At 40.3% G+C, this 16,963-nt stretch overlaps 1 protein-coding gene across 1 annotated transcript; it reads right to left on the bottom strand.

Moving 5' to 3' along the window:
- Window positions 1-91: 91 nt before the first annotated feature.
- gas2b (growth arrest-specific 2b) lies at window positions 92-16,883 on the bottom strand. The gene is made up of 7 exons (XM_008405171.2): window positions 16,650-16,883; window positions 15,912-16,021; window positions 9,175-9,316; window positions 8,192-8,255; window positions 7,181-7,733; window positions 6,976-7,083; window positions 92-1,953 (listed from the first exon to the last, which is right to left on the bottom strand). Exons 1-7 carry the CDS (start codon window positions 16,873-16,875, stop codon window positions 1,735-1,737), a joined length of 1,422 nt encoding a protein of 473 aa, XP_008403393.1. The 5' UTR covers window positions 16,876-16,883; the 3' UTR covers window positions 92-1,734.
- Window positions 16,884-16,963: the final 80 nt, after the last annotated feature.

A 16,963-nucleotide genomic window follows, 5' to 3' on the forward strand; every position in this document is an offset into this window, starting at 1 on the left:
TGCTGTGAGTGCTGTTTCTTCTCATCTGTGAGAATGTAAATTATCCTCGTTTTGATCCGCTTCTTATTTCTTTTCCTTTTAAAGAGTGAATACGTGACAACTCCAATCTTACTGAGAAAGCAGAGGAATATTTCTATTAATGGATCTGCGGAGCTGAAACTGGAAGCAGTTCTTTGGAGTGCGGTCCAGAAGAGCGGAGAGATGATCTTAGCGGCAGAGTGCTGGCGGGGCGAGGCACGGCCTTTTGTCAATGAGGACATGGTGCCATCTAGAGGGAGCTTTTACATTTGAATAGAGTTGATGGAAAGCAGAGCCAGTGTGCTTTGCTTTCATCATTATACAAATATACTGTCACTTAGCATTTATGTGATAAGGATAAGATTTTTCCACAGCATTAGTGTAAACTATTGGAATAAGTATTGATTTTAAACCAGTGATTTTATAACTGCAGAATTATATGTAGGAACAAGTGCAGTGAGTCCCTGCTACTGGTCTTTTTTTTCAAGGTCGACTTTTACTTTCGCTAGCAGAATCACTGCCTGTTTTTGACTGTGCAGTAACTTTAAGGGCGAGACAAGAAGTCATGGCTCATAGACAGACAGAATGGTAACATAGATTTAAAGGAGAAATGATAAAATTGATGAAACATTTTTAAAGATGTTTTTTATTTCAATCACAAATCAATTGAAACTGGTCATCATTCGAGCAGGTTATTAATAAAGCATCAACAGTAAACTTCTTAGTGATCAGACTAATCTATTGGTCACATCCAAATAATAACATCAAACAACAGAATAGAAACAAAACACGTCTACTTCCAATTCAAAGGAAGAACACTTTTGAGGTTTGATAGATTCTGAATCTAGAAAATTTAGAACATTAAAAACAAAAACTGGAATGTAGGTTGATTTAAAAAAGACATGATTTTTCAGCAGAATAATCTACAAGGCAATCGGCTTTTATTTTTATCATGCTTGTTGCCTTACTGCTGCAGATCTGTCATCATGTTGTCATGGAGCTGTTTGTAGTGATGTTATAATCACACTAATAGTTATGCCTTAATACAAATGTAAATAATGTTTGCCTTGTCATATTAAACAGCCAATAAAATGAGTTATTCCTCTTTATTTAAACCCCTTATTGTGTAAACCACAGAAAGACAAACACATGAAACTATTAAGTTAAACCATCTACTGCTTGCAAGACCTGTTACTCCAACATTTAGCGTGAAAAAGAAGAACAGTTTGCATTAATACTTAAACATAATAGTCATTATTTAAAAATATAACTGATCCTAGATTATTTATGGTTTATTTTAATCAGTTCCTCGATCGTAATACTTCAGAGCATCCAGATCATCATGGCTACCGCTACAGACAAAGCTAGTGCTCCACTAAGCAGCTATTTCAATGTTTATCCCTGACTTATCAATGTGTTCTGCTTCATTACTCAATGTAAAAGTAAAAGCAGTTAATAGAAATGCTTAGGTTAGCTAGAGTATATTTAATTTCCTCATAAAAAAAAGCACAGATTCATTGACTATTAAAATTCTTAAGTTAGTAAAAGAGATTCTTAAGAAAAACTCATCTCAGATATCCTGAAAGGACAGTCATCTCTGTCAGTGATGTATAAAAAAAGAGTGATGTATAAAAAAAGGGGAACTTTTGGCTTTAAACACTGAGGTAAAAAAAAAATTAGGTTCAAGTTGTTTTATGAAAATAACTTTTTGAGACTCTATTTCTTTCCCCTGTGGTGAACACCAACCACCATATAATTTTCTGTTGAAACATTCAGGCCGGCGGGTTTTAGTTTGTTCCGACAGACCTCAGGCCTTCTCGGCGTCCCTCTTCCCGCTCCTCCCTCGCCTCTGCAGGGGTCATGTTTCTGCAGGTAGCCTATGAAAGTGTCCCACCCACCGCCGACACGAACCATGACATGACGCTCATTCAGCATCTGCAAAGGTGACACGAGAGAGGAAGGTCAGTGCATGTTTGGGAATTCGTATTTATATGAAAAGCAGGACATTATACACACACATACACCCATACAAACACACAAAACACTGTAATTATCACAAGCTTCTTGGACGTGTAGCTCTGGCAATGAGGACCAAATAATCTCTTGGGTTGCTTTGTCCAAATCTCATTAAACCAAATGAAATTGCAACTCAAGGCACCAGCTGAGCACACATGCAGCTCTAATCCAGACATAAGCATGCATGGTCACGCACACACACACACACACACACACACACACACACTCTCACTCTCGCACACGAACATGTGTAGATCTGCAACACAAAGCATAAAAAAGATACTGACAAAAAAAATAAGGAGACCACAGCATGACCAGGGTATGTGATGATTGTAGTTTCAGTGAGGTGAGTTGAATCTCAATCAAAACATTATTTATAGATTTCATCAGGCCTTGTAAAGAAAGAAGGAATTGAAATGAGTGCAGCACAGCCTCCCAGGGGACCTTACAAAGCCATCCATTTACTGCCACTGTCCACGACCCCCAGCTCCCCCCAACATGCCTATCACCAATAAACCCTTCATTACTAAACCATTAAAATTGTGGTAATACACGCGGATCCTCGCGGATCCTCTCCTCTCGTGTGCAGATGTGTGTTTAACATGGCACACTGGCAGCCAGGGGCGGGAGTGAGGGGGTGAATCGATGCTACAAGCAAAGACATGCGCAAAGAGACCGACCAATCCAGCAGCTTCAAAGGAAACTCCAGACACGGTTCGGCTCAGCTGTCATCCTGCGGATTAAAATGTTAAGGTTGACAGGGGTCAAGTCTGACATGCTGGATAAACATCTCATCAGTCACCATATAATGGGTCTGTCCTCCTTCCAGTCATACTTTCTTTTCTGGTTTTATTCGTACATTTTCTCAGCTATTAAAACTAGAAGTGTTTGACTTGGCATCTGTAGCCCCCCGTATTTATCTGCTTTAATCTCCTTTTAAAGGGACCGAGTATTTTACTCCCCTTTTTTACCAAAGTGATTGTCAGAATAAAAGCCATCCTGTGATAAAATATTCTGCAGAAGGTCCCTTTGTGGACTGACCCGTCTATATACGTGTCACCCCCGGCTCGGTTTTCCAAACAAAGTGTGCTACGTCTGCAGCCCGTAAACCACAGTCTGGATTCCCATGTGTCCTCCTCCCTGGCTGCTCCATTGATTCTTTCTCTCCTCTCCTGCTGAATTATGCATGAGTGTGTCGGGGCCGAGGACAAACACTTGCCAATAGGAGGCAGGCTTTAGCCACATCCACTTCTTCTGATGTTGTTTTGAAATCACATCCAGAATTTACATTTAACAAATAAGAAACAAACCAAAATGAATGAAATGATGAATGATAAAGTTTAATTTCTGAAGTACGAATGCAGGTTGTCTATTTTTCCAAGACGTCCCACTCTGCACGAAACACGATTAGCAGAAATCACAACTTCCTGGACTCTGAATTATCCATCTTAGCTGCAGTATGCATGTATGCAAAACTATGAAACCGCATCACGACCTAAAGCTAACTGTATGTTTTGACTCCTAGCAGTGTTTGCATTCCAACACGTTAATCTTAGATGGGGAAGATGGTGAACGCCAGCTTGCGATAACAATATGAGAACATTTTAAAAACTCTGGCGCTCACCTGGTCTCTTTGAGTAAAGAATTCTCGTTAAAGCCTGTTGCTTTTATGACATGCTAAGGTGGCGATGTTTGCCAGTGACGACTCAGCATTTGATGCAAATATTGCTAAAGCCTCACGTTGCACTTATTTGTTCTTAACTCAGAAGTTGTGAATAGTAATAAGTCTGTATGCAGACTTAGTTTAGACCAGAATCTTTCAGAGTCAGTTTATGTAGCAATTAGCAAATGCAGTTTAACTTTTGAAGCTTAAGTTATCGTATCTATCTCATAAAGTACATCTGTGAAGCCATTAGCTCACCGAGATAAGACACATATCATGAGTTTACTTGACAGCAGCTTAATGAAATGTATCACACCGTACCAACTTCAATTTTTAGATGTTCTTTAGATGTATTCCCAACAACAAAAAATCCTTTTTTTGTAAGCAAGTGTTTATTATTTATTCACTTTTACATTAATTATTTAATTTTATAATTCACACAGTGTATACTCTTGGCTTCTTTTTTGGTCAATCATTTCTAATGTTCTCCATCAGTTCTAGGTTCAGAAGTTAACATGGGAAGACAAAGAGCAGTGAGATAATTTCGTTAATGTTTTACTCAAGAATACTTGACAAGGGCTGAAAGAGTTTGCAAATAAAGACAAGGAAGAAGAAGGATTTTCCTCCTTTGATGGTTTCACCCAGACGCATCATCTTCAAAACAGGATTTCTACAACATGAAAAACATAAATGAGCTTCCGCGACGATCCAGGGGTGCTTCAATGCATTTCCTTTCTATAGACGCCATCAGTCCGTATCCCTGCTACAAAGCTGGAGGAAAACCTAATTGGTTTCAGAAAGAAAGGAAACCTTTCCTCTTTTTCAACACCAAAGAATGGCAAGGCACTCCACAGCCAGCATGATTGAACAGTCTCCAGAGGGAATAGAAGGAGGGGAGGCAAGAGGGGATGGGTGTGAAGTTTACACATGAGGAGGGGCGGTCATGCTCCGCCGCTCATTAACAAGCTGTCTGATTAAAGCCCCTTGCTAATGACTTTGCCTCGGTAATCAATAGTATCTGCTCTTTAAAAAGGTCTGCACACAACGAGTGCACTCCCAGAAGCAGTGCAGGGGTTATCATGATGTATGCTAATTGAGGCGTCTGGCATGTTTCCCTGCACACCCAGAGGCATCAGCGTGCTTCAAGGTAACAAATGACATGAGGGCTGATGGGCCGTGCCACTCTGTTAGAGATGTGGTTGCTTGACAGCAGCCATGTGAAAAGGGAAAAGCAGAACCGTAGTTGTTGTCTAAACTGGTAATTATGGTTGAAAACTGACAGTTGGACACAGTTATGTTGACATTGAGATGCTCTAAGAAAGGATGAGTGCAACTGGCAAAGCAACACATGCGCATACTGTAGAAAACCCAATCTTTAAAATGTTGCACAAAATAAAATATCTCACTGTCTATGTCAAAATACTTGGACCTGCTTTGGTTAGTATATCATCTCCATTTTAGTCTTGGCTGACAATGACTGGTGTTCATGCTGTGTAGCTGAGAAGTCTGCTGAAAATAAACTGCTGTGCTTTGACTTAAAGGTGTGCATTCATGTTTTACAGGTGCAACAAAAGATATGTTCTATCTGCAATAAATTACCTCTGACTGTGCCAAGAACCAGTTTAGAAACTATACTGATTCATAATGTCTTCAGTGACTTTAGCCAGTGACCAAAGTTGTTAACTCGAACTGTAAAGAAAACCTTTGTATATTGATGTAGAGGAAATATTCTTCTTATGCTTCATCTGCAGAGCTGACAGCATTCAGTATGTCAGCCATAGAGCATTAATGCTATTTATTTGTGAAGATGGGTGGACGCAAAAAGCTCGCCCCTCATGCTTAAAACCTCCTTCACACAGATGGTTGAGACTCCCAAGTGGGCTGCCATTTAAGCCGCACGCCAGGGTCACGTCTCTGCACACTCATCCTCAGAGAGCCGGGTTTGTTTTTCCACCAGGTTTTGTACTCTTCGCTGAAGGTCTACATCCTGAATACAATCTTTGCCAGCTGAATCCTATTCTGACCGTTGGTTGCCAAGCAACCCTGCCTCCCATTCCTTGAGCCTCTATACGGACGCATACGAGTGGAGCATGACTGAAGACGGCTGAAAGGCACGCAGTTGCTGAATTTCAGCTGCTTTGACACAATGCACTTGTTGCTAACTGGATTGTTGATCAACAGATCAATACTTTACTTTGCATTTAGATGTTTTTATAAATTATTACAGCATCGCAAAAAATCTCTCAAAGGCCACCTGCAGGTATTAGTTGCCAACAGCAGCAGTGTTGTTTATTTCCACTGCTCTTTTTTCATGTTTTAGGGTTGAGTTTCATGGTTTTGATAGTTCTAGTCTCGGAGTCTTGTATGATCTGTTAGTTCTCACCACCTGCTTTATGTTACTAATCAGCTTACCTGTTTCTAATCACGCTAATCACTTTTGTATTTGTTTATATACAGGTGCATCCCAACAAACACACTATATTTATTTAAAAAAATGTTGAGTGTATTATATAGTTGTGCCAGGGCTTATTTCTGTTAGTTTAAATACAGAAATGTTGGGCTACAGAAAATCATGTCCATGTTTTGTACAGCATATGCATTCAGTATGTAGAGTTTTCATCTAAAACTCTACAACCCTGTTCCTTAATGCAGATATTTGTGCTTTTGGCAGCATGGGCAGGTATCAGGTACTGCTATAAAAATTAAATCAGCCACAAAGCTTTAAGTAGCTGAGGAAAGGAAGGAATGTTTGAAAAATATCTGGAAGACGACTTCACTTCGAACATCAGCTCTTGTCATGGCTCCTGAAGTCATCACAGTCTGTGAAAATTTCTCACTGGACCTAAAGCAATGTGGATTCTGCGCCTCTTGTCTTCAGACTCTGGGACAAATGTAACACAAAAGTTGCTTTTACCTAAAAAACGTCACTGAGAAGCAGTCCTGTCTTTTCTCTGCTTGGCACAGATGAGATGCTTCTCTCATCGTCTGTAGCAGAATTAGCTAAAACAAGGAACGCCATAGTTGTAGCTTTTGTCCTGTGACTCAAATCAAAGTCACCTTTTTATGATTGTTCGTCAAAGTCTTGCATAGCCTTTGCTTCACAATCCTCTCAAGGTTAGGATTTCCGAATGTTGCTTGAGCATCCTTTTTCTGTCAAGCTTTTATCTTCCACTCAACTTTCCGGTCACATGCTTGGATATACTCAGCTTTGAAGGTGGTTTATATACAGCCTAAGACTTATTTGTGTATTTTTCAGACAAAGTTAGCAGGATTCTTACCCGTAAATACAGAACCTTGTCCCCTACGCGATAGCAGCCTTTTGGCTGCTTCTCAACAGGGAACCTGGTGGGACAGCTGCAGGGAGGATTTTCAGTGATGTTTCTCACCTGAAAGAGATTTTTAAAAAAAAATCTGCTTCAGGGTCAAGGAACTAATAAAGTAAGGCCAAACAAAATAAATTTCATTGGGAAAAAAAATGCATACAATGTCATCCAATCTGCTTGTGCTGACGCTCCTTCGGCTTCTGGACTTGTTGGAAGAACGAGGGGTTTGTGCTGCTGGTTGGGAGGGGACTTTGGGAGTCTGTTTGTTTTCTGTGGCTGGGCAGACATCAGCAGAGGATCCCAGAGTTTGGTCTGTTAGGGGCGCTGACAGCAGGTCTGAAGCAGATGTGTCAATGGTGCAAGATGAGGAGAACAAAGAGGGTTGTGTTGAGGCTGCGCTCGTACAAAGGCTAGAAGCTAAGAGGAGGGGCTGGGGAGGGGGCGAGGATGTAGGCAGAGGGTCTGTGGCGGCTGATGGAAGATCAGAGGCAAAGGAGGTAGTGAGAGGTTCAGGCACACAGGTTGTGTTCGAAGTGAGGGGGGCAGGTGAACGAGGAGGGGAGGGGGCCGAGGGAAGGGGCAACGTTGGTGGTGGTGAGTGCAACGGCGCTGGATAAAAAAAGCAGAGAGGAGATGATGGAGATAAGCACCCAGCCTCCTCTCTTTCTATCTCTTTTTCCAGTTTCACCAGGCCTGGTGGCTCCACTCCGTACCTGGCAGTGAGATGTGACAAAAAAATCAGAATCAGAACTGATGAATCAACATAAAATCATTTAATTTACTTCCAGTCAGGGCTTGGTGTAACATCAAATTCCACTTGGGTAACAGCAAAGTAAACCTGTTTGACTGTGGTCACTGGCTCTAGTGAAAGGTTTAATTCCCATATGAGCTAAAAGTAATGAGCTGTTTTTGATTATTATTATTATTACAACTCTCACATTCACTCATTTTGAGATTTTAAAATTTTATACCCAGTATAATTGGGTATATTTTGATGCATCAAAAAAGTAAAATCCTAAGCTAAAATTCCCTTTCTTGATTTTTTCATAAATTATTATTATTTTCTCCCAACAGCCAACACCCAAAAGAAAACAAAACAAATGTCTAATTTAGCACAGTTAAGGTATTTTTTTTTTATGTACTCCCTGAAAATTTGCCAAGTTTAGTTTACCTGGCTGCAATGCGTCCCAGCTCCATCAGGCAGAGGCACACATCCCAAGGCTGCTTGTGTAAGACTACATCAGGAGTAGCAACGATGAAAAGAAGAATAGAAATGTGACTCGCATGAAAGAAAAGATGTTTCTGGAGATAAAAGTCTGTTTTTGACAAAAGGAAACAGGAGCTCCACCTGAAGCAGGAGGGGAAGGAACAGGGAATATCCTTCCTCGCTGTGGTTTCCTATCTTTAAAGGTGAACAGGAATTCATGTGGGTTCCCTCAGGTGAGGGCATGGGGGTGTCAGAGATTCACTGGCCGTAAAAATCTCTGCAGCTCCCCAAGTCCTCCCACCAACATAACTTGGGTTGTTAAGGTCACTTAGTTTGAATTAAAACACAATCCTATTTTATCCTATTTTAATCGCATAAGTCGCATGAGTCAAGCATGAAGTTTTGTTTTTGTTTTCATTTCAAAAGAAACGCAGAGAGAGGAAGCTTCATCATAATTATACTTCCTGTGGATTAACCTCTATATTATCATTGTCATTCATCTCTTTCTTGCTTGGACAGGTTAGGGGTGTGCAGAAAAACGCAAGTAAAACATTTAACAATACTGGATGAGTTTCCATCCTCTATGATAATTGTAGAGCAAGTTTTTATTAAATAATATGAAGACATCACAAGACATTCCTTTTGAAATGTGAACGTCAATCAGCAAACCATCGGTTGACTTTATAATATTTGCTCTCTGTTTATAAATCAGATTATAACCACTTATCATATTCATAGCCCTCTTTGGATAATCACCCAGATTTTCTGTTGTGATTTGTGATCTTCTGGACTCTCATTTCCCTCATTTCAAAACTTTAATTATTGCCTGGCCAAACAATTGTTTTGTTGTTTTGACTCAAATTTAAAACTCTCTTCAGCTTTTGAGTAGAGATTTGAAACATGTCAGAGTTGTTTTATGGAGAGAAAAAAATCCAGATTTAACTCACCCAGATCCTCAGACTCAAAAAGGTATGCCTCATCAACTCCAATCTTTCGACACCAGTAGAGGAAGTTGGCAGTATTGTCTCGGGCAAAAAAGGATCCAGAAGTTGCATCAGCTCGCCAGTGGATCGCTCTTCTGACAAAGGCCTGTAATTGTTTTAGAGGTATGAAGTGAGTCTGCAGTGGGTACAGGTTTACCTTCTCTTACAGAAAATTAAAATTAGTCTTCAGACAGTTCTTAAACCTACATATTGGGAAACAACACACACACACACTATCTATCTATCTATCTATCTATCTATCTATCTATCTATCTATCTATCTATCTATCTATCTATCTATCTATCTATCTATCTATCTATCTATCTATCTATCTATCTATCTATCTATCTATCTATCTATCTATCTATCTATCTATCTATCTATCTATCTATCTATCTATCTATCTATCTATCTATCTATCTATCTATCTATCTATCTATCTATCTATCTATCTATCTATCTATCTATCTATCTATCTATCTATCTATCTATCTATCTATGTATCTATCTATCTATCTATCTATCTATCTATCTATCTATCTATCTATCTATCTATCTATCTATCTATCTATCAATCAATCAATCAATCAATCAATCAATCAAATTTTATTTGTATAGCACATTTCAGCAGCAAGGCATTTCAAAGTGCTTTACATAATTAAAATAAAAACAGAAATAAACAGTGAGAAAGAGAGAAATTTAAAAAATAAATAAAAATAAAAAAAAAACAAACTCCCGTTGTCCTTTGCGGAATTTAACTAACTATAGAGGACTCCGCCGTCCTTTGCGGAATTTAACTAACTATAGAGGACTCCGCCGTCCTTTGCGGAATTTAACTAACTATAGAGGACTCCGCCGTCCTTTGCGGAATTTAACTATGTCATAGAGGACTCCGCCGTCCTTTAGCAGGGGACGCCGCCGTCCCACACAGAATTTAACTAACTTAGAGTTAGGGGAGTCTGCCCTCCCGCGGACCTTAACTGCTTTTATTGTACCTGCCTTTGCGGAATTTAACTAACTATAGAGGACTCCGCCGTCCTTTGCGGAATTTAACTAACTATAGAGGACTCCGCCGTCCTTTGCGGAATTTAACTAACTATAGAGGACTCCGCCGTCCTTTGCGGAATTTAACTAACTATAGAGGACTCCGCCGTCCTTTGCGGAATTTAACTAACTATAGAGGACTCCGCCGTCCTTTGCGGAATTTAACTATGTCATAGAGGACTCCGCCGTCCTTTAGCAGGGGACGCCGCCGTCCCACACAGAATTTAACTAACTTAGAGTTAGGGGAGTCTGCCCTCCCGCGGACTTTAACTGCTTTTATTGTACCTGACAGTGCCTAGGATTCTCAGGGTTTAACTTCCTTTGCGGAATTTAACTAACAATAGAGGACTCCGCCGTCCTTTGCGGAATTTAACTATTTCATAGAGGACTCCGCCGTCCTTTAGCAGGGGACGCCGCCGTCCCACACAGAATTTAACTAACTTAGAGTTAGGGGAGTCTGCCCTCCCGCGGACTTTAACTGCTTTTATTGTACCTGACAGTGCCTAGGATTCTCAGGGTTTAACTTCTTACCAGAGGACGCCGCCGTCCCACACAGAATTTAACTAACTTATAGTTAGAGGAGTCTGCCCTCCCGCGGACTTTAACTGGTTCCATTCCATTTCCATTCCACTGTAATTTTCATCGTTTTCCACCCTCATTTTTCACTTTCTTCCCCATACATAAAAGAAAGAAGAAAAAAAAAAAATTCAAAACATTAAAGACATAAAAACATGGAAGACATCAAAACCCGCACTCTAACCCTAATTTAGCCATAAGCAACTCTAAACAGGTGGGTTTTAAGTTGAGATTTAAAGGCACCCAGTGTTTCAGCTGTTTTACAGTTTTCTGGAAGTTTGTTCCAAATCTGTGGTGCGTAGAAACTGAATGCTGCTTCTCCTCGTCTGGTTCTGGTTCTGGGGATGCAGAGCAGACCAGAACCAGAAGATCTGAGGGGTCTAGACGGTTGGTACAGTAATAACAGATCTTTAAGGTATTGTGGTGCTAAACCGTTCAGAGATTTATAAACTAACATCAGTATTTTAAAGTCTATTCTCTGAGCTACAGGGAGCCAGTGTAGGGACTTTAAAACTGGTGTTATGTGCTCTATCTTCCTGGTTTTAGTGAGAACCCGAGCAGCAGCATTCTGGATCAGCTGCAGCTGTTTGATTGATTTATTAGTCAGACCTGTGAAGACGCTGTTGCAGTAATCAATGCGGCTAAAGATAAATGCATGGATGAGTTTCTCTAGATCGTGCTGAGACATAAGTCCTCTAATCCTAGAGATGTTCTTCAGGTGATAGAAGGCCGACTTTGTGACTGTCTTAATGTGGCTCTGAAGGTTCAGGTCAGAGTCCATCACTACTCCCAGGTTTCGGGCCTGATCGCTGGTTTTTAGTTGTAATAACTGAAGCTGTGCATTGATTCTAGTTCGTTCCTCTTTAGGTCCAAAGATAATAACTTCAGTTTTGTTTCTGTTTAGCTGGAGAAAGTTTTGGCACATCCACACATTGATCTGTTCTAAGCATCTATTCAGTGATTGGATGGGTTCAGAGTCACCTGGTGACATCGTGATGTAGAGCTGTGTATCATCCGCATAATTGTGGTAGCTAATCCTATGTCCTGTTATAATCTTTGCCAGAGGGAGCATATAAATATTGAAAAGAAGGGGTCCTAGGATTGAACCTTGGGGTACCCCACATGTGACCTTTGACCTCTCTGATGAGAAGTTTCCAATTGATACAAAGAAATCCCTGTTCTTTATGTAAGATTCAAACCAGTTGAGCACTGGACCGGAGAGTCCGACCCAACTCTCCAGTCGATTCAGTAAAATGTCGTGGTCAACAGTGTCGAAAGCTGCACTGAGGTCCAACAGAACCAGCACTGTGGTTCTCCCACAGTCTGTATTTATATGGATGTCATTGAACACTTTTACAAGGGCCGTCTCCGTGCTGTGGTGAGCACGAAAACCAGACTGGAAGGAGTCAAAGCAGTTTGTTATTGTTAGGAAGTTATTTAATTGCTTAAAAACAGCTTTTTCAATAATTTTGCTGATGAATGGGAGGTTGGAGATCGGCCTGTAATTCTGCAGTAGGGATTTGTCTAGGTTGTTCTTTTTTATAAGTGGTTTGATAACTGCTGTTTTCAAAGCCTGGGGGAAAACACCTGAAGAGAGCGATAAGTTGACTATTTGGATCAGATCATTGGCAACAACAGGCAGGACTTTCTTAAAGAAATGTGTGGGTAGGACATCCAGACAGCAGGAACTGGAGCTTAATTGACTTATAATTTCTTCTAGGGTTTTATAATTTAGTAGTAGAAATTGGGTCATTTTTCCTGCATTTGTTTTGTTTGGGCACAGCATTGGTACTGTCTTTGGAGTGGATGAGCAGATTAATCCTCTGATCTTTTGAATTTTCTCTGAAAAGAAACTAGAAAACTTGTTGCAGGCGGCAATAGATTGAAGTTCAGGTGGTAACGTCATTGGAGGATTTGTGAGCCTGTCAACAGTGGCAAATAAAGCTCGAGCATTGTTAATGTTTTGTTTATGACATCTGCAAAGAAAGCTTCTCTCGCATGTTTCAGTGTTGTGTGATAGTTACGTAGTCTTTCCTTGTAGATGTCATAATAAACGTGCAGTTGACCTTTACGCCATTTCCGTTCGGCCCTACGGCAGAGTTGTCTTGCAGATTGAACTACTTGTGCATTTCTCCATGGAGATTTCTTCCTACCAGTCACAACCTTCATTTTAGTGGGGGCAATGTAATCAATGATATCTGAAAGTTTGCACTGAAAATCATCCACCAACTTATCTACGTCACTATAACTTAAGAGTGAGGAAGAAGAGTAGATTTGATTAAATGTTTCTGCTGTGTTTTCTGTGAAAGTACGTTTTGTGATAGTAACTGTTTGTTCAAGTGGGTTAACGGATAAAGAACTGTCAAAGAAAACAGCAAAATGATCAGACAGGGCAATATCAGTTACAGAGACATTGGAAATATTCACACCCTTACTGATAACCAGGTCCAGTGTGTGTCCCTGAGTGTGTGTTGCTTGTTTGACATGTTGTGTTAAACCAAAACTCTCTAATATATTACAGAGCTTTTTAGCCCCTCGGTCTTGGGGGTTGTCAACATGAATGTTGAAATCACCGACAATTAGCAAACAATCGTAATCAATACATATGAGAGATAGAAGCTCATTCAAGTCCTCAAAGAAATTTTCCACATATGTTGGTGTTTTGTATAGAGTTAGTGTCAAAGTTCGTTTGTGGCCTTTTACCTCGATTCCAAGATATTCAAAAGACATAAAATTACCCAAAGAGATTTTACTACAGTTTATGGTATTCTTAAATATTGAAGCTACGCCTCCGCCTTTTTGTGTTTTCTATTTTCACTTAAAAAATTGTACGTGGGAGGCGTTGATTCAATTAGTACGATTGCTTCATTATTGTCATTCAGCCATGTTTCTGTCAGAAATAAAACATCAATATTATGCTCAGTGATGAAATCATTAATTAATAGAGCTTTAGAACAGAGAGATCTGGTATTTAAAAGAGCCAGGTTAAGTGACTCGGAGGCTGAAAGCTCTTCAGTCTGAGGTTCCTTTAGACAGGGGATCAGTCTGAGGTTTGAATTAAGACCACTGTTTTTGTATTTCTGTTTTTGTAACTGTTCTTGTAGTGATCCGGACAGGTATTGTCCTGCTACGCAATGTTGGGGGGCCAGACACATTCTGGAGGAAGACGGGTGTAAGGATAATATCTGGACCCCGGTCTCAGACCTCAGAAATGCGGAGTGCTGGATCTTCAGGGAGGTCAGAGGCAGGTGGCTTAGATGAAGTGGGAGTTGTGCCGAGGCGAACCTGTTGATCCATACTATCCAGCTGGGATGAGAAAGAGTCCGTCCGTCTTTCTCTCTGACCTGAATTCTCCACCAGCATTTTCAAGCGGCTCAGGTGAAGCCCGACTCTCTTTAGTGGGTCACTTTCTAATAAGTGTGAGTGAGTGTGGGAGCAGAGAGGGAGGGGGGAAGGAGAAGGGAGGGTGGAAGGAGAAGGGAGGGGGGAAAGATGTGGGATGGGGGAAGGCGGAGGGGAACCAGTCATTCTGTTCACAGCCGATGTTTTATCAGTTTGTATTGGAATAGTTTGTTCTTGATATGCGGAGGGCTCCATCCTAATCAGACATCCTTGAGCCTGTTCTTCTGAAGCGATGGTCACATTGTTGTTCTTGTTGATGAAATGAAAAATGTTTGCAGTGAGCAGCCTTATTCCGGGTTTGTTAAGATTGCGTCCTCCTCTTCCAAAGAGGTGAAAGCGCTGCCAGTAGATCCAGAGGTTATCGATGAAGGTCACTGAGCTGGCAGAGCAGGTTTTAATCAGCCATTTGTTTATCATAAGCAGCCTGGAATGTTTTTCGTCTCCCCATTGAGGCGATGGAATTGGACCACTGAGAAATAACTTCATTTTTAATTTTCCCATAGTGTCCAGAAGAATATTAAAGTCCTTTTTCAGAATCTCGGATTTTTGCTTTGCCAGATCGTTGGCTCCAACATGCACAACTAAAGTCTCCATGTTTGGCTGATCAGTGGTTAGAGAGAGCACTTTGCGGGTCAGATCAGATACAGTGTCACCAAGAAAAGAAACCACTCTCGTTTTCTTGGGATTGCAAACATGACTGATTATCTATCTATCTATCTATCTATCTATCTATCTATCTATCTATCTATCTATCTATCTATCTATCTATCTATCTATCTATCTATCTATCTATCTATCTATCTATCTATCTATCTATCTATCTATCTATCTATCTATCTATCTATCTATCTATCTATCTATCTATCTATCTATCTATCTATCTATCTATCTATCTATCTATCTATCTTCTATCTATCTATCTATCTATCTATCTATCTATCTATCTATCTATCTATCTATCTATCTATCTATCTATCTATCTATCTATCTATCTATCTATCTATCTATCTATCTATCTATCTATCTATCTATCTATCTATCTATCTATCTATCTATCTATCTATCTATCTATCTATCTATCTATCTATCTATCTATCTATCTATCTATCTATCTATCTATCTATCTATCTATCTATCTATCTATCTATCTATCTATCTATCTATCTATCTATCTATCTATCTATCTATCTATCTATCTATCTATCTATCTTCTCCACATGGTCATTTCCTACTTCTCCCTCGGGTTACTTCCCTCCATGCACCTCATTATATCCTTTGCCCACTTTTGCACTTGTCAGACACAGATAACCTGAGCAAATCCAACAAGCAGTGTTTAGATGGCGATTTCATTTGTTGAGACATAAAGGCGACCAACCTTGACCTGTGTGGAAATATAATTGTTGTTTAACCACAATTTGCCTTGCCATTGTTTGCCTCTGGTTCGTCAGACTGACTCTGGTGAAAAATCTATATGTCAATTATGAATAAACAATTTTAATGAGGAGCCCATGACAATTTGCAATATAAATGTGACATGAGACAGAGCTTCCTTTCTCTTTGCCCTTTCCAAAAGACGAGCGTATATATCCTACTTCAGCAAGTTAATCTTAAGTTGGCGACACCAGTAAATAGGAAGTCAACTGTGAATAGCTGCGATGAATTTGTGAATGTGCAGCACCTTGTTGTTGCTAGTGAGGATCATCTTCTCTTGGAGCGTTTGTGCCAGCTGACAGAGGAGAACACCATTATCCAACTTTTCCATCAAACTGTCTGCAGTGAGGTTCAACCCTAAGGGATACACACAAACACACTAACCTACTTGCACAAAAGTACAACGATCAGACATACTTGGTGACAACATCTGCCTAACCATATAGACTTTCATTTCTATTAACAGCTTTTGACCTCGGTGACTGAATAGTGAGGGTCACATTGAGGGGAAATGAAAAGTTCACCAGGTGAACCAGGGGATTTGAAGGATGAGTCTATGGTGCAAGAGATTTATCAAGTCTGAATCACTCCACCGACATCTTTCAACACGCTCTGACATGTGCAGACTCTTTTTTTATATTTCCCTGCACAATGCAAGTGAGTGGAGAGAAACATCTCTGAATGTAGGGGGATTTCAGGGATTTGGGACAATAATTAACTTGATTTGTTTTTTTGTGCTAAAGAAAACGGCCTGCATAGACGATTCTAAATGCTTTAATCAAACTAAACGTTTTTGGGTCCTTTTCATCTTCAACTAACAAAACCTTAAAGTAAGCTGATGTTAACATGTGCTTTTCACATGTACATCCTCCTATTCACTTTCCTAAATTGAAAAACACCTGTGTTTGTATAGCATGGCGGAAAAAAAGTGTCCCCCCCCCCCTTGCAGACTGTAGTAATTTGTAACATAAAGAAGACATTTTACCCATAATAGAGTTGAGCCAGAGGGCCAGATCTTCTTTCATGGGCAGGAGGCTAGCATCATGGCGGTAAGGCAACCACTGGTTGTACGTATGCAGACAGGTGAGGCCCGGCCCTAAGTGTCTGTACTTTGGAGAGAGAAGGCAGCTCATTCCCAACCCTGTCAGACGCGTCGGACTCAGACGATCATCAAGGCCGGCCGCGCTCATCATTCCCGCTTCACTTTCCATGACTCTCCTCCAGCTGATGGAGCAAACATTAGATGTGTTTTACATTTTCATCTATGTTTTAAAAAGAAATTCAGTTAATTTAAAACCA

This window comes from Poecilia reticulata, chromosome 3 (assembly GCF_904066995.2).
Source record: "Poecilia reticulata chromosome 3, P_reticulata-male-v2, whole genome shotgun sequence".
Lineage (NCBI taxonomy): Eukaryota > Metazoa > Chordata > Actinopteri > Cyprinodontiformes > Poeciliidae > Poecilia > Poecilia reticulata.